Source organism: Bombus fervidus, chromosome 19, assembly GCF_041682495.2.
Source record: "Bombus fervidus isolate BK054 chromosome 19, iyBomFerv1, whole genome shotgun sequence".
Classification (NCBI taxonomy): domain Eukaryota; kingdom Metazoa; phylum Arthropoda; class Insecta; order Hymenoptera; family Apidae; genus Bombus; species Bombus fervidus.
In genome coordinates, this window is record NC_091535.2 from 3,024,499 (window position 1) to 3,050,195 (window position 25,697).

Below are 25,697 nucleotides of genomic sequence, written 5' to 3' on the forward strand. Positions count from 1 at the left end.
GGACTCATAGCTCGATACGCGATTAATTGTAACTAAGATCAATTATCAAAAGTGTGGAGAATGGAAGGTGGCAATGCAAGGATTATAATCAAAATATAAAAATATAAAAAACAAATTTTTCTTTATTTTACGTTTCGTACATACGAAAAGTTAATATTTCGTCGTTAACTACAAAATACGCATTTATCCATTAAAATGCAACAGTTGATGTCAAACATAGAAACGAGTATATAACGTTACATTTAAAAGTAAAAATTGAAATCCGTGCATATGTACATGTACAATGCATATGTAGAGATACAACGATCGACAGTAAGCAGTGCTGCTAAATAAAAAACCAATCAATCCCAAATTTCAAATTTATGATATTGTTTGCACGTTCAGCAATTTATGTACTTTAAAATAAACTAAAATTCGTTATATCAATTTACAACCATATCGTAATAACAATTTCCGAAATTACTGTATATTGTAAATATACATCTCTTTCACCTACTAAATTAATTAATTAATGTACAATAATTTACATTCATATATGCACAAGAATTGTAGAATTTATACAGTACATCAGCCCATGAAGAAGCTATAAGTATAAAGGATCAAAAGAACATCAGTCTATGGGATTGTAATCACTGCAAAACTCTATCTCGTTATACGTTTCAGCTATCCAACCAAGTAGATATTTTACTTTCTCTGTTGTTTCATCTGATGCTTTGAAATCTGTTATAACCTCCATTAAACATTTTGATAGATGCTTCAATATAGGCTATAAATAAAAATACAGAAACTGATAGCTTGATATAAATGATAATTGTCACAATCAATTTTAATATGTAATAGAAAAATAAAATATTTACCACAGGCCAGTTCTGTCTAAATAAAGCTACACATTGATCGCTAAAACTGTTAATATCTAAAACATTTTTCTCTATTAATTTATTAATGAATTTTCCAAATACTGTCCAAACTTCTTCTTTTTCTGGTTGAGCTAAGAGCATAACGTTTCTAGAACTAAGTATTCTATGTATAGGCGAATCTGATTCCAAAGTTTTACAACGATTCATTGCCCATACTGTTATAAATTTTTCTTGAACTTTTGGAGTAAACAGATCACTTCGATAAGCAACTGCAAATATAAAAATCCAGAATTTTTTTCATAGTATGACAATAATTAATAATGAATCATATATATATTATTAATAACTTAATATTTACTTACCTAAAAATAACGCAAAGTCAGTACTAAGAGAATATAAAACTTTCTCTGGCCCCACAACTAAATCAGCTCTTTCATTTAAAGTCTGATATAAATTATCTAATATAGTCGAGACAATCATTATTGTTAAAGAATCACCACCATTATCAAGTATAACCCATATAAGTTCCTATAAAAGTTATAATACAAAAACTAATAAGTTTTAATGTTATTCTATTAAACGAAATATCAAGTATGTAAATAATTACTCTCAAGTTATCAGTGATAGTTGTTGGGCTCATAACATTTGGATTATGTTTCTTTTCTTCGATAGGATGAAGTGGTGCATTATTCCTTAAAAATCTATTTAATTCGACTTCCATATCTTTTATAAATAACGAGCCACCCACTATGTGAGATTGTATCCATTGATGTATACGTTCCATAGCTAATCTCGTAGCAATTTTAGCACACATTTCTTTCACAGGTGTCAACGAATCCTCCGCTAAAAGAGATTCTATACATTTAGTTACCCGTAATTCACAAATTCCTGGTATAGATATTTCGCACTGCTCTTTCAATTCTTTAGACATATTCGTAGCCAATGTATTCATATCAGTTGTCACAATTGCCTAAATGGAATAATATATGAATTAGCTGGATAATTTAAAAATATATTTAAATATCATAGTATTTCGTAGTATTACGATGAATATAAAAAATTCGAAAATTTACCTTAAAATCTGTAACGTTACGTTGTTCCCCGAATTTCTCAGGTTGTCTTTCGATTTGCTTTTTTTCCAGAATCTCCCTAAAAATATTCAGATTTGTTTCTCTAGAGGCCATTAACAAAGTATTACATATATGTTTCACACAAGTTGACGCAACTCGCTCTGATACAAAATCAACAGTTTTTCGAGTAGATGCTGGTTGTCCGCCAAAAAATGCCTCTTCCAATTGCAACTATTGAAATAAATATTAAATATTATAATTTAAATATTAAAATTTTTCTTATGAAACAAGTCTAACCGATAAACTTACCTCTAAATGCTTTATATCTGCACTCTTAGCAGATTTGTGAAGTTGACTAGAAACTGGTGTAATGTGTTTATTTGAGTTGTAATTATTTAGATTTGTATTAGAATTTGATACAGATACGTTTAATCCAACCAATGGACAACATATGCGCAACGTTCTTTCATTAATTATGTCCAATTTGTCTAAACTACATTTATTTGATGTAACAGACACAGTCGACTCTCCTAATAGCATATATTGATGCACATGATATTTATCAGGTTGCTTCAAACTTCGTAATTCTCTAACTTTATATATCTTTTGCCACATAGAATACAAATCCTTTGGAACATTTGGTAATTCAAATAACCAACTTAAAGTAGATTTAAGAAGAACTGCTGTTTGTTGAGAAATAAAACTGTCAGATGTTGAAAAATCAAAATGATTTACAGCTTTATAAATGTAATATAAAAGTTCCAAAATTTGCTTATAATATGGTAAACGAAGAGACACAGTATCCATCATAGCCAAGTATTTTGCAATCCAAGGTACAGTTAATGATAATTTTCCTAATGCTATTGCATTATGTAGACAAACATGTAAATTTATTGCTGGTACAACCTAAATAAAAATCTTAAGGTTAATTTTGTTTATTAATAATAAAAAAGTATATAAAGCAGAAAGTTTATTACTTACTTTGCTTCTAATTTCTACTTGAGTTGCTATCAACTCTTTAAAATTGTTCGATTCTGATCTATATGGTAATGATATAAGAAAACCTAAAACTTTTGCAAGGAGCCTTAAGCTGGATAAACAAGTAATAAAATTTTGTTGTGTTCGCTCATCAACTATTGTTTCTATTACAAAAGAAAATAATATAGTTATATCAATAATAAATGGAAATACATAACTTACATTAATGCTATATGTATATATTAATACCTGAATCTTCTATTTCACTATTGTTAAACTGAGTATCGTTCAATTCCATTATCTCGTGGATTAAACAATTTTCTAGATGAACATAAAAGATTGGATTAAAAGCAAATAATATAAAGTCTTTGAAAAATTCTTGTACCCCAGGGAAAGATGGTTCCGTAATTTGATTTTTGGAAGGTTGTGGAGTTACTAATCTCTTTTGAAGCTGATCCAATTTTTTCGGATTTACATTTTTCAATGTCTTTAAAACACTTATACTTTCATCATCTTCTACCTCTGCCTGAAAATAATAAAGATAAACTAAAAAACTAGTATCTAAGCAAAATAAAGAATATTTAAACATATAACTTTATTAATCTAGCTTACCTGTTGCCTATTTTGTATACATGAAATCAAAAGTTGTGACTTAAATAATCTTGCAAAATGATAATAATTTATAGCATCATTGTGTAGTGTCAACATAGTTCTTATTTTACTTCCTAAAGCTATTTGAAATATCCATCCAGGGACTGAATGGTTTTTTTCCCATATCCTAAATATCTCATAAAAACTATCTCTTTGATTTTTAAATGTCTGAAAAGCAGCTGCAGATGGAAAATTTTCACGATTATCTGTATCTATTTGAAAACATACATTTAATTCACCCATTATGTATAAGTAGCTGCAAAAAAGAAAATAATGTATATATTTAAAAAATTGAACTTTTACTTGTAAGAAACGGTAATTGTTTATATATATCTTTTCTTAATTTTTTCAATTATATTCAAGAATTTATATTAAAATAAAAATATTTGCCTCAACATTGATTGATACATTTTAGAAACATATAATAATTAGAATAAATAAATGTTATATAACAACTAATGAAAAAACTATTAGATAAAGTATTTTATATATGTTTATAAACTTTATAGATAATATAAAATTGTTAACATATTTTATTTAGATAAGTATAAAATAACTTTCAAAAACAGTTCTTTAAGTAAACATACAATCACATGTATAATTATAAATATCGTGTGAACAGTTTAAGAGAAAATATATTTATATTGTATTTAAACAACATATTTCTATACAAATCTTTTAAACGTACTCATTTATTTAAATCACCGAATATGTACATGGAATAAACGTCGGCCAATTTTGAAATCTAATAGGTTATGTTTAAACTGTAAATACGCTTCAATATAATATACTAACACAACTAAAACTCGCACAATATCGATTCATGCATTCATAATTTGTTAGTTAATAAAAATTTTAGAATTTTTACATAAGGCTATATTTTATAACATGCATATATTAATGCCGTAGCACTCCACATTGTGACCGGTGATGGTAACAGTTTATGCATAGACCTTGACAGTCTCGGCACGCACTAATTCAATGGCATCCATCTTGAGTTTAAAAATTCAACACATCAATTTAGTGTTCAAGTCACTTCATAGATATATATGTATATGTATATATAAATATTTTAAAAGGTAATATTAAAACAATGTAATATTAATAAACATTCTTTTTATTCAATTAATAAAAAAAATATATTTGCTTTTTTGGTGTACAAACAAAAACTTAGATATGTTCAAATACTCATCATTATTAATTTTCATTTTTTCACTTTTTGTTTGCATCTTAGAATTATTCATAAAATCCTTAACAAACTATCCTTGAGATCCAACAAGAGGATAACTAGCAGTGGAAGCAATACCACAGTGATTCAATTTATTCCTAGCCATTTTAATATATCCATTATCGCCCCATGTTTCACCCCAACTATTTTTTACTAGCCAGTAATCCTGACCATTTTCATCAGTTCCATATCCTACTGCTAATACTCCGTGATCCAAGTTTTCTGAAGAACATTCTGGTTCATAATAGACTCCTATAATTTAGACATAACATTTACTTTATTATAAACTAACAATTGGTTCAAATTCATAGTTCAGCATCAAATTATGTAATGAATAAACAAACCTTCGGAATAAAATTGGAAAGACTGATGAGAAGCATCAATAGCAACAGAGACTGGGCCTATAGTAGCAACTGCTGCTTTAAGCTTTTTCTCATTACCTTGAGGAATGTCTACATAGCCAACATCACGGGCACCACTATTTGCTGCATTATATCTACACATTATGAAGTAATTAATCAAAGTAACTAGAAAAAGATCTTTTCTTATAATATTTACCTGCATTTATCATTTTCGGCTTCATACGGATAAGTAACTTCTGTATCTAAACCTTGATTATCTTTAATATATTGAAAAGCTTGATCCATCAGTCCTCCATTGCACCCATTATTGCCATATTTTCCAGAGCAATCAATTAAATTCTGCTCACTTAAAGGAATTAAAATTCCTGTTCGTCGAAAATGTTGTCCTTCTAATGCGCCAGTCTATACAATGATTTTGATCGATTCATTTCATTAAAATTTGATTACGATATATTACAATCCTAATTTTAATTTTTTAATAAATAATTCACTAAGTAAATTTATTAAAAACATTAAATATATATATTATAATTTAATTTTTTTATTTGAATTATTATTGATGTCTAAATTATTGTATAATGTTAGTCACAAACTTACTGCAGAAAATGACCAGCATGACCCACAATGTCCCTGATCTTTGACAGGAGTTACAGCACCATGTTCTCTCCAATCTACTGTTTTTGGTAACACTACATTCGCTGGTTCAATAAATGAAGCTCCTATAGGTAATCTCTCAGATCTCAACTGAGTATTTATGGATTTATTGAAACCATTTAACGTATTCACAAACTCATGATGAAGCTAAAAATCAAATTATACAATTTTCAGTATATATATACGCAATATGAAGTTATTTAAATTTTGCAATTTATTTACCATGTCACCATATTTATTCATCTTTAATTTATATGAAACCTTTTTCATTTCGTAATTTCCATTATGTTTAGCTATTTTATGTTTATTGTCCATAAATATCTTCATCCTGAATCTTTCCTCTATATCACTTTTATATACTTTATTATGTTCCATCTAAAAATTAAAAAATACAATAAAAGATATATCTCTTTATTTTATCATAATTTATAATCATTTATGTTGTTGTTATTATAAAGGTTGTTGTATACTCTAAAATATTTTAGAACATTATATAAATATTATGCTATAAAAATAAACAAATGATCATATTTATTTCTAGGAAAATACTTTATCTGCACATAAAGATATATATACTGATAAAGGTCAACTGCAGACCAGATACATTTCATATACAAGGGGACATTTCTTACTTAAACAACATAACTAATTCAATATAAGACAAAATTTTTAATGTGTTACATAAGATATATCAAAATTATTACTGCATTATTACCTTTTTTCATAAAAGCAATATATTTAATTACCTTAAATGTTGTCCATTCTTGATTAACCAATTCAAAAAAAGAAATAGCTTGTGCTGTAGCAAGTACTGCTACAATTAAAAGTAGAAACAGCTTCATGATTTTGCAATTATATCTGGAAAAAAGTATATACAAATTAATTTTTTTATTAAAATATATTATCTTCTATACATTTTATTTCCTGGTCGTTTCTAAATTTGTATCAAATGTTTTCTATCATTATATTGTTTATAAAAACGAAAGTCGAAATTTGAAAATCTAAACAGCATCATATTTGCATCAATCATTAATTTCATTTCATAAAATGACGTCTTTGTACTGTCTATCATCGAAAATATGTAAATTTTAAAAGGAATATTTATACGAATAATAGTGCAAAGTGAAAATATAAATCAATTTTACGTAATGAAATTATTAATAAAAATTTAGATAATGACAAGAAAGGAAATTTTTAAATCATATAAAAACCCTACGCTTAAAATCCTTATTCTTTATAAAAAATATGTAATTACATATTTTGTTGACCTATGTATTTCCGCGATATCTACCATTACTTGTATACAAAAATTTCTACTACGCATAAAATTGTACATTACATCTATCATTGTCATCATATGAACGAAGACACAATATGATAGTCATTAATTGGAATTCTGTGTAACAGGAGCATACAAATCAAATGTCTTATCGATACATTTATATCGATATCATAAGTAAATGAGTGTTGATTAATCTTCTCAAATTAATCATATGACAAAGAACAAAAAGAAATAATTCTCTAACTCTTAATATATGACGAACAAAGCACGATCTTTTTCCGACAGGCATATAAATGGATTTCCGCAACTAATATAATTTTATAATACTCGAATTAAAATGAAATATTTAATTGTTCAAAAAAGGATAAGGTTATATATTAAGAGAAAAGAAAAAAAAAAAAAAAAAAACTATTAATGAAAGAAAAGTCAAATATTGTCGTAAAATATAATTCCTGAAAAGTATAACAATTATATACATTTATATTTAATTACGATTCAATATTAATGGCATAAACGATAAAACAAGTTTTAAATGCCTTACCAAGAATAATTTAATTGCTGAGAGGATTTGACGCAAAACAATTGATACATACAACGTAGGTATGCCCGTTATTTCAGACTGGCCACTGGCCAATAGTAACCACAACCTTTCAGGCTTCAGATTTCTAGTTAGACTACTGTAAAAATGTCAAGCGCTCTCTTTTCTCTTTATTCTATAGCTTCCCCTTCTACTACGTGATTCATCATTGGTTCTGTTGTGCGATAGACTCTCCCAACTCCCAACTTCCGCATCCATCACAATATCATATGACTCATAAGAAAAATAAGAACATTATTAAACTATATGATAAATATGAATATATTGGATTTAAAATCTTATGCATATACAAAAATATTTTTAAAAACTGTGATAATAAAATGTAGTGGAAACATAAAATGGTTTAAGATATAGAAACTACTCTTAACACTTATAACTCTTGAATATATTGTACACACAGCTAACAATATGAATTTCATCGTATACATATATTACACTTAGTTGAACTGTATTCGAATTGTTTAAAAATATATTATCTCGTTAGAAATGTTTGAATCTCAATTAGTTATATGACAGATATATGTATGACACATTAGTTATATAACTACAATTTTTTGTGTTTTAAACTAAAATTTTTTAACGTTTCAAATCTTTCATTTTTTATTTATTGAGCTTTTCGAAATGCCAAATAATAATACTAACAAATATTTTTTATAATATTATACATATATTATGTAATAACTAAATTAATAACACAGTTTTAATAAAATTTGGATCCATTAGTTAATACTGAAATATAGAGTATCGTATAATCTTTATCTATTCACATGCATCCGGATATTTTATGTAAATCGATTTGAATATCATCCTCCACAATACATTGCAGTTGTCATTTGTCATGTGATTTTGATAAATGTTTAGCAACCCACATTTCAAACATACGTGTCTATATATGAGTAATGTATTTTATCGCAAGCAATGTTTACGCATTCTTTACATTTAGTCTTTATAATCTATCAACACTATTTAAACTATTTATTTAACTATTTAAACTATTCTTACAAACAATAGTAATGTAGATCTAACTACTAATTATAAGTAGATAATATGTCAATAAGCAATAATGTAAAACAGACATAAAGTATAATTATCGCTAAATGTATATTTAATTTTAAGATTATCATGGACGAAAGTCCAATACAATAAACGAAACTGCTAATACTACTACTATTATTATTTATTGTTAATTTTTATTTCATACATATAACAATTAGTAATTATTTTATTTATTTTCATTAATCATTCTTGTACAAATCAGATATATACGTAGTTTATCATAAATATTATGTAGTTACATGTTTATGATGAACTTTCTACTTTTACTTACGTGTTATTACTTGAATTGAATTCTAGATATTAAATTTGACATAATCTCTAAATTTCATTAAAATAGTGCGTATCAGAAAATTAAAAAGTATTATTATATATTATTATATTTATATATCACATATATGTATTAAATATTATATATATTAACAATTAAATGTTCATCAAAGACTTCCCTAACACAAATTCTATATACAGATTCTACATATATATATATATGTATGTATATACAGATTTATCAAAAATATAGGTAACTTATGCCGCTGTTGCAGGTTACAGTTGCAAGGAGTTCTAAGCAACTTTTGCGATTTGTTACGTATTCCTTCTGAACAGTGCAAATTTTCTGCTGGAAAAGATGTGTGCTCAGAAAATAGAATCCTTCGATATATCACCAAAACAACGAGCAATACTAGAATGGAAATACGCGAGAAGAATTCAATTACGTCAAAAATATTTAAAAGAATGTCTCAACCCATCGATGCAAGTAATGCCCGTATGTATTGATAATTTTTTAACCTTACTTATATAGATTTAATAATAATTTCCGTTGTATTTGAAAAAATGTAGCTCATTTAAATTCATATCATAATTATGTAATGTATGCTTAGTTATTTTAGGTAATTATTAATTTAATTATGGAATAGTCTCATAATTTCATGCAAAAAATGTAATTATGTAACAAGTATTGTATTTTTCTCATTAATATAAATTACACGAAAATATCGTTAAAAATCATTTTAATATTTTGATAATTATTAAAAGACCTTATGTTATTTGTATTAAATACGTAATTAATTAATATAGGTGGATAGCGCAGTTCAGCGATTAGTTGCATTGAGACATAACCATGATTATGTTTCAAATATGAAGCTTGTGCCACATTTACTAAGTGGTTTTATGATGGTTGGAGCCATATATTATGGTGGATTACTTCTCAAGAAAGTGAAGGTATATTATTAAATGTTTGTTCAATGAGTATATCATGAACATAAAATTTTTTTTATTTTATAGAATAGTCAAGAAGAATTATATCGTACTGGTCAAGTAGCATATGTTGATAGAGAATCTAAGTTTGCATAATAACGTTTCTAATTGTATATTTGTAGATCTTAAACTTACAATATATATATAGGTACCTGTACTCTAATACAATAAAATATAAAATGAATACTTGATTAATAAACATAAAATGCTATAACAATGTACATGTCATTTTATTTGCCGGCATTTAATTTTCACACATATGATTCCATTTTCAATTAACGAAGGAAAATTATTATGAAATGCTGAAATGTTTATAATGTGTGACAATAATTTAAATTAACCACAAACAAAACTAAGGGATTCTTTCTTTATATTTTTAATTCAAAGATATTCATTCCTTAATTGTATTGGAATATAAAATTTTATCTTATTACTTTTAATCTTTTTTCTATGTCTTTAATTATCGATCTTCAAGTTGTTTATCACGAGCAACAACTGCATCATCAAATTTAACCATATATGTTGTTCCTTTATGCCAATGTGCAGTGACTTTTGCTTGCTACAAATGCAAATATTTCCAATTAATTCATTACCCAAATAATTTTATAATTTAAACAGTGATATTGACAAAAATTTAATACTCACAAAACCACAATCACAAAGGATAGCTTCAACTATACCAGCAATAAAAGAAGCACAGTTTAGACTTCCTTTATCTTTTGGAACTGATATAAATTTATTTACTAGTGCTTCTTTTTCTATGATATAGTAAGTCCGTTCGTCATCATTTGCATGTTCTAATTTATCAGCTTCACGACCAAACAATGACTTCCATACCGTACTTTTAATAAATAATAAAATATTTAATAATTTTATCTCGCGCTTTCCACCTTTTTCCCGTACAACGAGTAAATCTGTTACTCTATGACCAACCTCTGTACCTATCTCTGCCAATCTAACCAATAAATAGAAAACATTTGTATATAAGAATTTTTAATGAACTTGATTATTTACATACTTATTTTGTAATTCTGGTACGGTATAAACTCGATTTTGACAGTACTGTACGAGTTCTGAAAACAGAAGTGCAAAACAACTCAAGCTAACCTCTCCCTTTCCCTTACTTAATGATTTATCAAGTATACTTGTTCGTGTTCGAACTGCTGATATTGTAATACTTGTCATTTCTATAAAATATTTAATATCTAAAGTAATATGTTACTTTCTTATAAACATTAACAAACTCAACACGACAATCGAATTAATAGCAACACTAAGATTATCTGATAGATTCGCCATCTGGTGATAGTAAACAGAATTATTTATTATTTAAGCAAAAATGATAAAACTAAGTAAATATATATGCTACTTTATTAATAAATTTTCAAGAAACGATATTACCTGACATCATAGTTTTTTATAATATATATTTCACGTTAGAGGATTAATATCTCAAATCCTCTACCATACACACATATGACTGATTCATCACTAAAACAATTAAATTTTAATGCCAATATTAGTCAAACATTAATCCGTTAAAACATAATAATGCAGATTATTATAATTAAATATCATAGAAGCAATAAACATACTTTGAATTATACCATGAAGTTAAGCCTTTTACATCTGTTACAAATGTAAAGATTTTCTTCAAAAATGTTACAGATAAAGAGCTGTTGTTATAATCATAATGATACATATTTACTTGCTGATCCACTCCAACGCTAAAAATTGTATTTCTTTCGTGAAATATTACTCCTGGAATATATCTTTTCAAATTAGTTGAATACTTTTATTATACATTTCTAGCTTACTATATTTTATTTTTATTCGTTTATATTTTCTAATTGTAATTTAAGAAATACAGAATAAATATAAATAATGTTAAGCATTATTTAAAAATATATACTGATATAAAAATTGTAAACGTACCTGTAATTTGAGCAGCATGTGCAGTTGCAGTACTCCATTTTGATAACAATGAAATATGTAGTTCTTCCTTCTTACCTTCTAACTGAACTTTAAAACAAATAACATTAAACAAATTATCATCACCACCTGTTGCTAACAAATATTCGTTTTTTTCAATCACTTTTATGTCATATGAATTAATTCCAGATTGATGTAAATCAAACTTAGCAATGTGTGCATTTTTACAGTTGAGAAATTCTTGTTCTTCAATTTGTGGACATATTACAATCTTTGAAATAGTATCGGTGAAATCAATAAATCGACCGATTCCATCAGTGGACATTGTTAAGACAATTATTTTTTCATCATATGTTAAAACAGTTATTTTTGTTATACAACGATCCACACACTTTACATGTGCTTTGAGTGAAATACTTTTCATAGTAATATCATACAAAAATACTCTGCAAATAATATTTAAGTAAATATTTGAATAGAAAAATACCTTAATTTTCAAAAATTCATTTTAGATTACAAAAAATAAAAATTATATATATTTTTATGAATAATACAATAATACAATAATTTCTACGAATATTCATATGCACAAGTATATTTGTATAAAATACTACATTGTAAATTCATAAATATTAAGCAAAAAATGTACCTTACAAATCCATCTGCACAAGCAACAAAGAGCAATATATAATGTAAATTTATAGAGCAACGATAAACTTCAATATCCATATATCGACTCTCAGGTTGCATATTGTAAGAATATTTAGATCCTTGCCACTGTTTTTTATGATAACGATCAAATCCATACAACATGTGAGATGTAATGTCATGACAAGAAATATCTGTGCTTTGTAAGGATGTTTCATTATCTTTTATATCAATTTCCCAAACTTTTAATTGTGCTCTTCCACCTCCCGAAAAAATGAGATATTTGTTGTAAAAAAGATTAGTTTGTAAATTTAAACAATTTATAAATTTAACACTAGAGATGTGACCATCAAAAATACTCAATGTTTTAAAAGTGAGATTGTTTTTCATCAGTGTACTTGAAATGTAGCTTATGCGAAGAGTACTATCTTCACCTCCAGATATGAAAATATTATACTGACCAATTTTTGATATTGGATTGATGCAGTATATTTCCTTTGTATGGAAACCATTCTAAAAATTTAGAATAATATGTTTTTAATTCCTATGAAAAAGTATAAAATTTTCAGTACGAAGAAATTACTCACCAATAAAACCGGCAACATGGAAGAAGTTAATGAAAAATCAGATACATATACTTGCTTATTACGAATATATACAAATGTAATAAGTTCATTTTGTAACATACAATCCCATGATCTATGCCCACCACCACAAGGAACTCTTATCAAAGTTCGATGATGGAACATACTATATATTATAAATTCTACCTATAAATAATAACGATGAAAGATAAAAAATGTAAAAAAAAATATATATGTACATATATATGTATAACATCTGTTTAAATACATATGTATGCACCTCTTTAAATCCTAGTATAAGAACATCATCAGAGGATTTTAAATGCCTGCTAATCCAATCCATTGGCATCTTTTGTTTATGTAAAGCACATAATAACTTTGCACTTTTATATTTATTTAATTCATAAAATTTTAACATTCCATCACGACCAGTAGATATTAATTTTGAATTCGAAACTATGAAATTTTGAATACCAATTTTTCCATGAACTTTAACAAAAGTTTGGATAGGTTTATTTTTTGCTTCAGGTACATTTGCTCCATTATATGATACAGATTTTTCAAGCTCAAAAACATGCATATTTCCAGTTCTATCTCCACACACTAATAGTCCTTCATATAAAACAGCTGCTGTTAACCAACGTTCTCGACTACATGGTAACAAACATATTGATTCTATATTAATTAATCCTGTACAAAATAAAAATTGTAAAAATTAAATGGAAATTTAAATTTTACTAAACAACAGATTATTCTATATTTTATAAAATATACCTCCTTCTGTAAAATTAAATATTTTTAAAATTCCATTTAGGCCACAAATAACTAATTTATTATCTCCCAGCCACTGTACAGAAAATATTTGTGATTCCATTATCTTTGTTTCTATAATCTGTTGTAATTCTTTATTAGCTGCAACTTCTAAAATCATTATGTACAATACTCTTAATGATTAATGCAATTTTATCAAACTTTAGTATTACTTTACCTTTGTATATTGTTATATATCCATCTCTTGATGCAAAACAAACATAGGTGTGGCATAAAGAAACTTCCATAACACAATATGTACTATATTTCTCTAAATACAATGACCCTAGCAGACTATTATAACAACTGTTAAATATAAATAAAGTAGCATTTTCATCAAAAATTAAAAGGTTACCACTTCTCAAGTAACAAACATATTTTGGCAAATTGCATGTATGTACTTTTGGTATTAATACAGCTTTTTGAACATAATCATTAACAAAAGGCCATGCATAAACTGCACCATCAGCACCACCAGTGAAAACACTTTTATTATCGTTTGATATTTCAATACTCCATATAGCAGCACCATGATGAGCACAAACTTTGTTAAGTAGTTTACCATCCAATGACCAGATGCATATAAGAGAATCCTTCGATTATGAACATGAAAATAAATTATCTTTATTATCAATTGTTTACTATGTATACATAATGATATATACCTCTCCTATTGTAAATAAAATTTCATTTTTAATGATAGATTTCCACACTCTAGCTGTATGACCAAACATCGTTCGCATTAGTTTTATATTAATTTCTTTCCAATTTGTATTCACTGATTTTCTTTCCAATGTAAGCTTACAGTCTTTACTTTTGTTGTTATTTATTTTCCATAATCTGACTGTTCTGTCATCTGAGGTAGAACAAATAATTTGTGTAGCTATATCATATGTGATTGAAAAGATTACACCCTAGAATTCAATTCATTTGCATTCTTAAACTTTAACATAATGCATAAAAAAAGACATTGCTTTAGGTAAATATATTACGAACATTATGCCCCTGTAAACGATGTAAAACTGGAGATATTCTAGAATGATAATTATAATATATTTGCCATATCAATATTTCTTGATATACAGTTCCACTAAAAATGATTAGATCTCTATTACTGTTATTTAATATGGAGCCAGCATATCTAATAATAAAGTTAAGATTAATGTTAAAACATTTTGTTTAAATATATAGATATAAGGATACAGAATACATCTTTCTTCGCAACATATGTTTTGATAACATTCACTAGATACGTCATAAATATAAACATTATTGTGTGCTAAAAGAATACATAGATAATCGCATTCATCAAACATCACCCATTCTGCTGCCACAATCCAATCATTAAGTCTTTTTTTACTAGAATCTTCTTCGATTCTAAAATATATACTTTCTTATAAATATATGGATAAATAAAGTATAATACTTAAGAAAACGAATATTATATGTACAGTATTTAAACATACATTAATGTTTCTTGTTTATGGTAAATTTTATATGTGGAAAAATAGTTAGCACCAAATACAGTTAATTTGTTATTAGGACCCTCAACAATTCCATGTATATTATATGGATAAAGACAATTTATGTTTTTTTCCAATTTGTATGTGTTGGCATTAAAAATGTATAATACACATCCCATACCTATGTACAATTTGAAAAGGAAATTATAAAAATTATAAAATATAAATATGTATTACCGTTTAAATAGAGAAATGAAGATTTGGTTATAACTTTTATTTATTGTGAAAAAATTACATATATGATACTAACCTACAAAAATGAAATTATCAACACAGCGAATGGCAAGTACATCGGTACATAGAAATTTTGAAAACATTTTAAATATTAAGTTTTACTATCAAATACTTTTAATAACCGTATATTAAAATAAAATCATCTATTAGTCAATAGACATTAAAATTTACACATTTAAATCAATATGAAAATTCGTTCTCTCTTCACACATGAAAATTTGAACATTCGCGTGATTATCTGATGTACTTTTCGTTAAATATGTATATGTACTGTATACTATGTACATATATGATGTTCATAATTTCTCTCAATATACATACTAATTTAAAATTATTTTGGACAAAAGATTAGAAAAAGATATTTTTTAAATGATAAAAATGGCGTAATGTCGAAGAAACAATAAATTTGTTCGAAATAATTATATTTCATAAAACATTATTCAAAATTTTAGTGTAAAGTATATTTTGACTGTTTTAAAACTTTTACTAAACAGTCTATGTATCTGTCGTCTTAATAATTTAATGTGAATTCAATATTAAATATGTTTTAGGAGAATAGGAAATACTGTCTTACTTGGAATTTATATATTTTTACAGAAAAATGTAATTTTAAATGAAAAGTTCAAACAATCATTAAGGCAATTACTATTTAACAAGAAAAGTAATAATGTGGGTGTTTGGTTATGGTTCACTGATATGGAAAGCGGACTTTCCTTACGAAGAAATTCTCGTTGGATACATCAAAGGATATATCAGAAGATTTTACCAGAAAAGTATAGATCATAGAGGAATACCTAGTAGAGTACGTATTATAATTATTGTGTGTTAAACTTCTTTATGTAATTTTTTTCACTTAAAACATCTTTTAACATTTGCGATTAAATTATGTACGTTTTTAAAATTTTAAATTTCAAATTAATTTGGGACTTTTTTTCTTTTTTTTTGTGTTTTGCAAATAATGTTTTGCAATTAAAGGATCAATTAGTTTTCTTTAAGAAAAGTAAAAATCAATTTTTGTAATTATTTCTTTATTAATAGAATTTGATATGTCTGTGGTTATTTAAAAATAGTGTCTAAAAATTTAGATATTACATTAAATGTAAATTATGTTATTACTTATTAATAACTCATGTTATGTTGACTTTTATATAATGTATAATACATAGTTTTTAAGTATACAAACACTTTTAATAACCGTATGGTATTTTGTTATAGCCTGGTCGTGTTGTAACATTACTTAATTCTGATAATCCTAATGATGAAGTATGGGGTGTTGCTTATAGAATATCACCCCAAAATATAGATAAAGTAGTAAAACACTTGGATTACAGAGAAAAAGGAGGTTATGAAAGAAAAAGTGTTTTCTTTTATCCATCTTATTCCATTAAAAATACTGCGCCATATTCTTTAACAAATAATACTTTTCCAAATGATCTTAAAAATAAAAAACTATTATCATCAGTTTCAGAAAATATGCCATTTTATATTACAATTTACATAGGTGGTGAAGATAATCCAAATTATGCAGGTGTAGAAGATATATATACAATAGCAAAACAGATACTAGTGTCTCATGGTCCTAGTGGAACAAATACAGAATATTTATATAATTTGGCATCTGCGATGCGAGTAATAGCACCAGGTATAAATGATGAACATTTATATACACTTGAGACAACTGTGAAAATGTTAGAGCAAGAAAGAAATACGGAAATGAAATTGGATAAAAATTTATGTGATAGTGAGAATGGATAAGAAATATGTTTCTTTAATAATATATTTCAGAGCTGAATAATGTAACCAAAAGTTTGTACTTAAAACTTTGGAAAATAGGAAAATTATTTGTATTATCTCTGTAATTAGAAAAAATAAATAAAATCTTTGTACAGTATGAAATTTTATATTTTCACATAATATAAATAAAAGTAATCTATAATTGATAATATGAATGTATAATAAAAAAGGGACGTTATTTTTATTATAATATATTACCATATAGTATTCTTGTTTAAATATCTATCAATTTGTAGATAATAAGAATGAATGAATGTAAAAAGCTTCATTTTATAAAATGTATAAATGTATTCAAAAATCGTTCTTGTTTACTATTTATACATGTATAAATATATATTATGTTAACCAATGAAATAGCATAACAAATGTAAAAATTAAAAGCTAGCTCATAAACTACATCTATGGAATACTAATAGTTTAAAAAATTTTTTCTATATTATATTAAATCATCTGATTTTACAAAAATGATCACATACTATTAACTTATGTATACTTAAGGTTCCTAACTGTAACATTGAGAAAGGAAATGTCAAGAATAAAATGATTATATCAGTAGATTTTAACAAAAATATTCTACATATTGCTGGAATACATATATGTGCATCATTTCAAATTTTTAGTATTGCAATAAAATTAAGATTATTAATCTATATTATTATTACTATTATTTATTTATTACTTATCTTGTTTGTCCTTTCAGACCTTGTGAAGCTTTGGTCTTTACATTTTATCATCTATTTTCTTCTAATATTTTGCAGCACAATGATATAGATACAATAAGATAAGTAAAATATTAATAAATTTAACATATAAACTTAAGATCCAGTAACAAGTTAATACTACTACAACAAAATAAAATAACATATACATAGATATAAATATTGGGGGGAAAAGGGTGAGTGATATTTGGACGAAACATGGGTTTCCAGGTGATTAGATAAAGGTCACGGAAGTTCCTCAGAGTGATCCTTGACCAATCGGGCCATTGCAATTAGCTAAATTATCCATCGGAAATAATTGCATTTATTGCACGCTCGACTATTAAGAACATGATGATCATAGAAAATTACTGGTATCGTTACCATTGCTGAACAAAATCATGCTAAATGCTAGTGTCCCGACTTAAAAATAGCCTCTTGTCTTCGAAAGCGGGTGTCAAAAAGTTATCTACGGAAATTCTCATGTTTTTTGTTCCTATGCTACGTAATTGTGCTGTCTTCCGTTGCTATATCACGGCACAATCATTAATCTACATGTTAACACTATTTAATAACAATACCGTTCCTAACATTAAATTTAAAGTTATGAAATAATGCTATATTCAAACTAGATTTATAAATAGAACATTCAATTCTAAAATTAATGAAAATTGCTTAAAATAATATAACTGTAATGAAAATAATAAATTATCTAAATATAGTGACATCATATTTCAAATTTTTCGCGGAGTGATTTACGCTTATGGAAGGGCTATTACGCATGAGCGTATAGAAACTCGTAATGATCAGCTGAACGTTCATGACTTCGCCATTTCTTATTGTTAAAACAACTGTCAAACGGAATAGTTCGTTCGTGAATCTGTTTCCTATCCGTATCGACAAATACGATAAAAAAGCCAAGATTGGGTGATCTATCGACGTAACAGCGTTTCGGACGCATCCGGGTAAATCTTTGCTTTTTTTTGTAAATATCGTTGTAGTGCATAAAGTGTTTATAAAATATATGTTCAAATGTCTAACTAAAACAAAATGGTGGTAATGAGAACAGAGAAAGAGTTCGACGAATATACATACTGTATATATGTACTTCTAATTATTTGATTATTTATGATATGTCTTCTATATGATATAATATAAATTAAGATGATAATGATAAAGCTTTTGACAATACTACAAAATTGGAACTTTATATATAACGAATAATTGCGATAAAAATCTAATTTTTTTTTCTGCAAATTAAATGACAGTAGCAAATGAGATCTCTATTGTTCTTGGCATTTGAGAGTAAATAGCATAATATTTATTTACGATTAGCGATAAAGAAAATGTGAATCGCTATGAAATTTATTTAATGATGGAATATGATAAATTGTATAAACTCGTGTCAAATATAGCAAAAATAAGATGAGATACTCTGTGTGTGTGTGTGTTGCGTGCGCGCGCGCGAGTGAATATATATAAATATAAAAGATAAGAACTATATTCCACAGACTCGCATTCAACATTTTAAAGTTTGTTTTCATAAAGTTATTTTTTATTGTTCATTATTTACAATACATACATTTTTATTTTTGTTGAAATAATTTGTTAATTCTTATTTAAATGATCATTGAAATTCTATCATTTGCAAATGAATGATTAAATTCGTTTATTAACCGAAGATTTCATACATTATTTGATCTTAATACTGCTTTACGGTTAACTTCGTGCAAATTCGTGCATATTCGTAGTAATTCGCATATTGCTCATCCGTGACGATTCGCATAGCAGATGCGAATTAACAGTATCATTCGAGTACGCGCTTATATAGAGTGTATACTTTGCTCTTTGTAAGAGCTCGTTGCTCTTACGTAAAGAAAAAAACAATATATACCTATAGATTTTGATGATTCTGTGATTTCATAATAGCACATTGTCTAAAATAAATGATAAGTGTGTACATTAATTTGCCGTTATATATGGGAAAATATTATAAGTATGTATCTTGTTACTAGCAACGAATTGATCGTTGATCAACATAAACAATTCTTTCGTTAAGTGATACATTAATTCTTCATAAATTGCGAGGATCAATTTCTTTATAAACAATTTCCTCTGTTTTATATTTTTCATTATCCATATTTATCTTGTTTATATCTTGTCATTACCCATAATGTAATTCAAATCAAGCATCTCGTAGTAAATGATAATATTATGAACTAAATCATTATTTCATATATCGTTTTATGATTTGTTTGCATATTTTCATTGCTAATTACTATCACCAATATAGTAATGTTTAAATACTGGTCAGTGGAATTTATATCTTTATAAACATATATATGTAAATATGTGATTTTAGTTTTTATACATATATCTTTCCAAAACTAATATTTTTTATTAAATCTTTTTATTTTATCCATGTTTCAGAACAAATTTGTATTGAACTTTTAATTTCAGTTAGATACTCTTCCTTATATTTAACATATTTAATTGAAAATATTTTTATTTGGACATTTTTGGCTCGTTTTGAATTGACGTATGATACAAATAATCGAAGACTTAGACACACAGAAGTTCTTTTAATTCTGACAATACATTGCATCAGCTGGTCAATATCTTCTCGTTTTGCAGTTTTGATAATATATGACAATAATACGACTTAAGTATTACCAAATAAATAAATTACACATTTCTATTCGATATTTCGCAATAGAATATTCTCGAAAATCATTTTACAGTAGCCTATTATTACATTATGAACTATCGTTATATTATTTTGTCTTATTTTGCAAAATTTATTAACTGTTTCCTTATTATATCAATGACTTATATTTTTATAATATTCGATTTTTTTTATAATTCTATACCTTTATTACATTATCATTTTGTTTACACGATTTTGGAAGCGCTATTTGTAAAATAGGACACTATTCTAAATTAAATTCCTTTAAATTAAACCGAAAATAATAAATTCAGCCCGTTTGTAATAATATATTTAAACATTTTATAATGACTATTATATTAAATAATTAAATTATTTTAATTAATATTAAAATATTATCACGGGAAAGAATTTTGACTCAATTTATTTTAAAAAAGGAATCATAAAAGAAAAAGATACAAAATTGGAAGCGCTCGAAGTTATTTCGAATTATATATAGATGATTTTCTAGTACATTTCTGAAACTTTCAAGTATATAAATCTGTTGATGGCGCGTGGATGTAAACTCGCACACCTTACACAATAGCAAAGAACAGAAGTAAAAATAAAAAGCTGGAATAAAATTTTTACAAGTTTTAATATTAAAATAATATCAGAACAATTGTCACGAAGAAAATATGGTCTTCTTATAGTGTATTAAAAAGAAAAACTATTCTGATATTTGTTATTTCTCTGTAATTTATTAAAATAGTTAAGAAACTTATACAATTTTTCAACTATATTTATGTTATTAAAGAATAAGTTATTTATCACAAACTGTTATGGTAAATTAAACATTCTAGAAACAGATGTATTTATTATCTTTAACATAATAGCCAGTGATAGATAATTTAGACAATAATAGATTTCCTAAACAATAATTTTAATATAAATATTTTCTGTTTATAGATACAAGGCTAGCCAGCTGCGCCATTCTTGTTGTGTGACATTCATATCATCAGCCACACTACACATATTTTGCATTGCTTTATCTTTTAATTATTGCTGTAGTGAGCTGTCAGTCACACATTGCAGGAATGGACACATCGGGCTTGCCTGTACCGGATGCAATCCACCCGCTACTTGAACAATTGCAAGAAGCTTTAGTTCTTGAAGTAAAGTATCAACCTAACCTTCCGTTACCTAATATATCACAAGTATGTATATAAATCATATAGAATAATAGAACAATTGGACATCTGTAAAATATCATAAGTAATTTTATTTTATATGAAATATTTTTTTCTTCTTTCAGAATGACGATATAACAATTGGAGCTCGTGATGGATCAGCCCATGTTTTAAGGTGTTTGAAAGTATGGTATGATCTACCATCGGATGTATTTTTTGTTGCCATCAATTTAATGGACCGTTTTTTAACAAAAATGAAAGCAAGACCAAAATATATGGCATGTATCAGTGTATCTGCCTTTCACATAGCTACTGTTCAGTTAGCACAGTCACTGGATGCTGACCACTTAGTCTCAATTTCTCAGTGCAAATGCACTGGAGGTGATCTTAAACGTATGTCAGAAGTAATACGGAATAAGTTAGAATGGGCACCTGGTACTCAACCTGTTACATCTTTAACTTTTCTTCGTTTATTCAATGCAATGTTTCTTGCAATTGCATCACAACTAGGGCTAGGAGACATGTATACCAGTATTGTAACGGTAATTATTTTTATTTATGTAAAAATAGAAGACTTGGTTATATTAATATAATGATATATCAATTTGATTGCTTTATTTTAGGAATCTGAGCTTCTACTTAGGTTAGAAATGGTTGCATGTGATGGTAATTGTGCAAGTTTGAAGTCGTCGGAAGTAGCACTTGTTCTACTCTGCACATACTTAGATGGTGCAGTGAACCGATTAGATACTAATACAGATATTCCCATATCTACTACTGCTATTCCTAGTTCCTCTACTATCAATACATCTGTAACATCAAGGCATCAAATGCTTAGACTTTTGGACTTTGCTATAGAACTTCAGAAAATATGTAAGGTAACGTTATAATAATTTAATGAATTTTAAATATTGTAAATATAACAGGTAAAACAAGAAGTGATTGGTATATTACGTTTATAGATTTCAGATACAAGCTTCTTTTCTACACATGAAGCTGTGGGTGCTGTATTGAGCAAATATAATGCTCAGGAGCAAACCCCTCACAGGCAAAGACTGATATGGAGATTATCTTCTCGTACAGCACGTCTTTTACGTCCAACTGATAAATTTACTTCTGTATTACCTGTTATCGCCGAACATACTCCGGTTCCTTCGCCGAGTAAAATTAGGTATACTTTCTATGCTCGTATGTTTGCATATCATTAAGTTTAGGAATTAAATTGAATATAAATATTAAGCATTTTGACAATTTGAACAAATATTTTTTATATATATTAATAGATTTACAACTTCCCTTTTTGTAGAAAAAATCGTAAGTTCGGTCGACGTCATGGAAATAAGAGACGTTAAGTGGCAGTATTGAGGCCTTAAAGTGAGTTACTATATTATCATACCAATTATAACTATAAATATTAGTAAAGTACGCAGAATATATTACAACTATATATGATGGTGGGTTATTTTTAAGGTGCTGAATCAGATGTTTAATATTTATTCAACATACCGAACAAGAGAAGCAATTAGACTTTAGTTTAAAAATAAAAATAAATTTTGTTAAAAGTTAAATAGAAAGTACAAATATTAATGTATTTATGTCGAATAGCAACAATTTGAAGTACCTCTTTTTATGTCAAAATTTGGTTTTTCATGTATGAAATGTATTGAGACACACGCGCGCACACACACACACACACACACACATTTTCTACTTGTATTATACATTTTATAAACGAACGAGGAATTTCGTTCTCAAATTTATCAGTTATTGCTATTATATGAAATACGTGAGAGAGAGTGCCGTAAAAAGAAAATGAACAAGTCATGTGGTAGTAACATTAATGTGATATAATGTCCTTTATAATTCGTATATTATGGATAGAATATTATAAATATATGCATACACTTGCAAAACGTTAAAAACACAAAGAAATTAATTATATGTGAGTATAAATATAAAGTTAAAAAATTATTTTAAAAATGGTGAATTATAAAAGGTGAATGAAATTATTTAGGATGATCAAAATGTTTAATAAATTTTAATGCTGAAAATTATGCAGAATTTAAATTACTATTTAATGTTTTGTCGTGAGATTGTATTTATGTATCTAAGAAGTATACGAATGAATGTAAATAAGAAATTTTTTTATTAAATGAGTTTCGAATATCTTCGTTAAGAAAAACAAACGTAATTGCGTATTTACATTAAATGATTTAACCTTTTGTGATCGAATTATGATCTTTACATCTCTTATCACGCATTTTTTTCAGTGAATATATTATTTCAATGTTAATAATTAATTATTAATCTTTTTATATGTTAATTGGCTATTGATATTTAATAAATTGCAATTAAAAGAATCTTAAAAAGGAACAATTGCCTTCAATATATGTATGTAGGTCATACTTAATTTAAAAATTAGATAATGTTTTTGGACAAAATTCTTAGACAGTATTTCAAGAATATTATGTATATATTACATGTGAATAAATACAATTAAGAGCACAAAAGGTTAGTAACAATCTTGAAAGCTTTGAGCGAACATTTTTGAAAATCAACATAAAAAATATTAGCTGTGAAAGTATAATTACATGTAAAATTAATTTAAGATATAAAGTATTATAAACTAAGAATAAGAATATTTTAAAGCCACAATTTGTGATAGGATTTTTTACTGACATAGATTTTAAATGTGGCAAATTACTGAAATCTAACCACAATAGTCTTAAGCATTTAATAATTAAATTTTTCGTCTATAATAATTCATTATCTTGTCTTTTACATTTTGTATCACTCCTATGGCATTAAAATGAATACAAAAAACGTAAAATAAACGAAACTTCAAATGAAGTATAAATGACTTATATATTAGTAATATTTCATTCAATTGTTAGATAATAAAACAAAAAATTAGTTTCAGAAAGATAAAACAATGTTTTTATTGTTTATAAACTACTTTACTCCTTAATTACATATATATATGTTATTTATAATGTATCTCACAATGTTAATATTACAAATTAATATCATATTTAAAGGCAAATGATCAATTTTTACTTTATGTATTTATATTTTCAAGTAGTTTATGTTAGCCATAAGTAATATTTATATGCTCTCAAAACTTTCATTATTAAAGTATTTTATGGCAACAAATTATTAGATGTTAAATAGTTGAAATATGACTCTTGCATTTTATCATTAATTGTCAGCCAATATCGTTAATACTAAAATTTGTCAAAAATAAAAATTCTGGTAACTATATCTTTCTATATTATATTACCTAAATAAATGTATAAAAGTTTCTTATAAAATAATGTTCTATAAAATACAATTTTTTTTCTCTCATATCGAAAGAATTATATTTAAATATGGGGTTAATAAACATTTAAGAGAAATATGAAATATTTTATGAACTACTTATTTTTGATATATAATTATTATATAATAATTATTATAAGAAACATAATACAAGATAAATAATGTTATAAATTTATTTGAATAATTTCATGATCCATAGATCACAACTTATTATATTTTTATTAATTATGTTGTTTCAAAATATTAAGAAGTTATTATTCCAGAAAAGATAAATATTTTTATTTCAACTTTAAAAAGTTCGTTATAAAGAAACCTAAAATGTCATATATTAT

The 25,697-nt window shown here is 26.1% G+C and overlaps 7 protein-coding genes across 10 annotated transcripts; 3 read left to right on the top strand and 4 right to left on the bottom strand.

Annotated features, from left to right (window-relative positions):
- Positions 1–104: 104 nt before the first annotated feature.
- Positions 105–4,529, bottom strand: Dlt (codanin-1 like protein dlt). 2 transcript variants are annotated; one of them, XM_072021310.1, is made up of 10 exons: positions 4,352–4,526; positions 3,518–3,812; positions 3,155–3,431; positions 2,909–3,069; positions 2,237–2,833; positions 1,931–2,158; positions 1,465–1,827; positions 1,220–1,385; positions 858–1,126; positions 105–766 (listed from the first exon to the last, which is right to left on the bottom strand). In XM_072021310.1, exons 2-10 carry the CDS (start codon positions 3,797–3,799, stop codon positions 611–613), a joined length of 2,499 nt encoding a protein of 832 aa, XP_071877411.1. In that variant the 5' UTR covers positions 3,800–3,812; positions 4,352–4,526; the 3' UTR covers positions 105–610. The 2 variants fall into 2 exon arrangements, with proteins under 2 accessions (XP_071877411.1, XP_071877412.1); XM_072021311.1 differs by having other exon boundaries at positions 647–787; positions 4,352–4,529.
- A 126-nt stretch (positions 4,530–4,655) lies between these two features.
- Positions 4,656–7,779, bottom strand: Ctsl1 (cathepsin L). The gene is made up of 7 exons (XM_072021342.1): positions 7,624–7,779; positions 6,547–6,658; positions 6,023–6,175; positions 5,744–5,947; positions 5,343–5,548; positions 5,129–5,280; positions 4,656–5,036 (listed from the first exon to the last, which is right to left on the bottom strand). Exons 2-7 carry the CDS (start codon positions 6,640–6,642, stop codon positions 4,816–4,818), a joined length of 1,032 nt encoding a protein of 343 aa, XP_071877443.1. The 5' UTR covers positions 6,643–6,658; positions 7,624–7,779; the 3' UTR covers positions 4,656–4,815.
- Positions 7,780–9,243: 1,464 nt separating this feature from the next.
- On the top strand, positions 9,244–10,207 carry Nd-b15 (NADH dehydrogenase (ubiquinone) B15 subunit). Its single transcript, XM_072021456.1, has 3 exons — positions 9,244–9,499; positions 9,811–9,954; positions 10,018–10,207. Exons 1-3 carry the CDS (start codon positions 9,362–9,364, stop codon positions 10,084–10,086), a joined length of 351 nt encoding a protein of 116 aa, XP_071877557.1. The 5' UTR covers positions 9,244–9,361; the 3' UTR covers positions 10,087–10,207.
- Positions 10,092–11,313, bottom strand: LOC139996916 (trafficking protein particle complex subunit 5-like). Its single transcript, XM_072021455.1, has 3 exons — positions 11,009–11,313; positions 10,636–10,945; positions 10,092–10,549 (listed from the first exon to the last, which is right to left on the bottom strand). The coding sequence occupies exons 1-3, from the start codon at positions 11,173–11,175 to the stop codon at positions 10,451–10,453; spliced, it is 576 nt and encodes a 191-aa protein (XP_071877556.1). The 5' UTR covers positions 11,176–11,313; the 3' UTR covers positions 10,092–10,450.
- LOC139996907 (tRNA (34-2'-O)-methyltransferase regulator WDR6-like) lies at positions 10,692–16,068 on the bottom strand. 2 transcript variants are annotated; one of them, XM_072021434.1, is made up of 14 exons: positions 15,738–16,068; positions 15,431–15,608; positions 15,168–15,341; positions 14,961–15,105; positions 14,630–14,878; positions 14,143–14,557; positions 13,929–14,075; positions 13,435–13,844; positions 13,158–13,340; positions 12,572–13,083; positions 11,926–12,368; positions 11,586–11,751; positions 11,392–11,481; positions 10,692–10,831 (listed from the first exon to the last, which is right to left on the bottom strand). In XM_072021434.1, the coding sequence occupies exons 1-13, from the start codon at positions 15,802–15,804 to the stop codon at positions 11,427–11,429; spliced, it is 3,144 nt and encodes a 1,047-aa protein (XP_071877535.1). In that variant the 5' UTR covers positions 15,805–16,068; the 3' UTR covers positions 10,692–10,831; positions 11,392–11,426. The 2 variants fall into 2 exon arrangements, with proteins under 2 accessions (XP_071877535.1, XP_071877534.1); XM_072021433.1 differs by lacking the exon at positions 10,692–10,831 and adding an exon at positions 11,009–11,063.
- Positions 16,069–16,182: 114 nt separating this feature from the next.
- LOC139996915 (putative glutathione-specific gamma-glutamylcyclotransferase 2) lies at positions 16,183–17,617 on the top strand. The gene is made up of 2 exons (XM_072021454.1): positions 16,183–16,523; positions 16,937–17,617. Exons 1-2 carry the CDS (start codon positions 16,389–16,391, stop codon positions 17,474–17,476), a joined length of 675 nt encoding a protein of 224 aa, XP_071877555.1. The 5' UTR covers positions 16,183–16,388; the 3' UTR covers positions 17,477–17,617.
- Positions 17,618–19,018: 1,401 nt separating this feature from the next.
- Positions 19,019–24,913, top strand: Cycg (cyclin G). 2 transcript variants are annotated; one of them, XM_072021451.1, is made up of 7 exons: positions 19,019–19,178; positions 21,827–22,074; positions 22,173–22,589; positions 22,671–22,925; positions 23,010–23,218; positions 23,354–23,421; positions 23,518–24,913. In XM_072021451.1, the coding sequence occupies exons 2-6, from the start codon at positions 21,955–21,957 to the stop codon at positions 23,397–23,399; spliced, it is 1,047 nt and encodes a 348-aa protein (XP_071877552.1). In that variant the 5' UTR covers positions 19,019–19,178; positions 21,827–21,954; the 3' UTR covers positions 23,400–23,421; positions 23,518–24,913. The 2 variants fall into 2 exon arrangements, with proteins under 2 accessions (XP_071877552.1, XP_071877554.1); XM_072021453.1 differs by lacking the exon at positions 19,019–19,178 and adding an exon at positions 20,040–20,209.
- Positions 24,914–25,697: the final 784 nt, after the last annotated feature.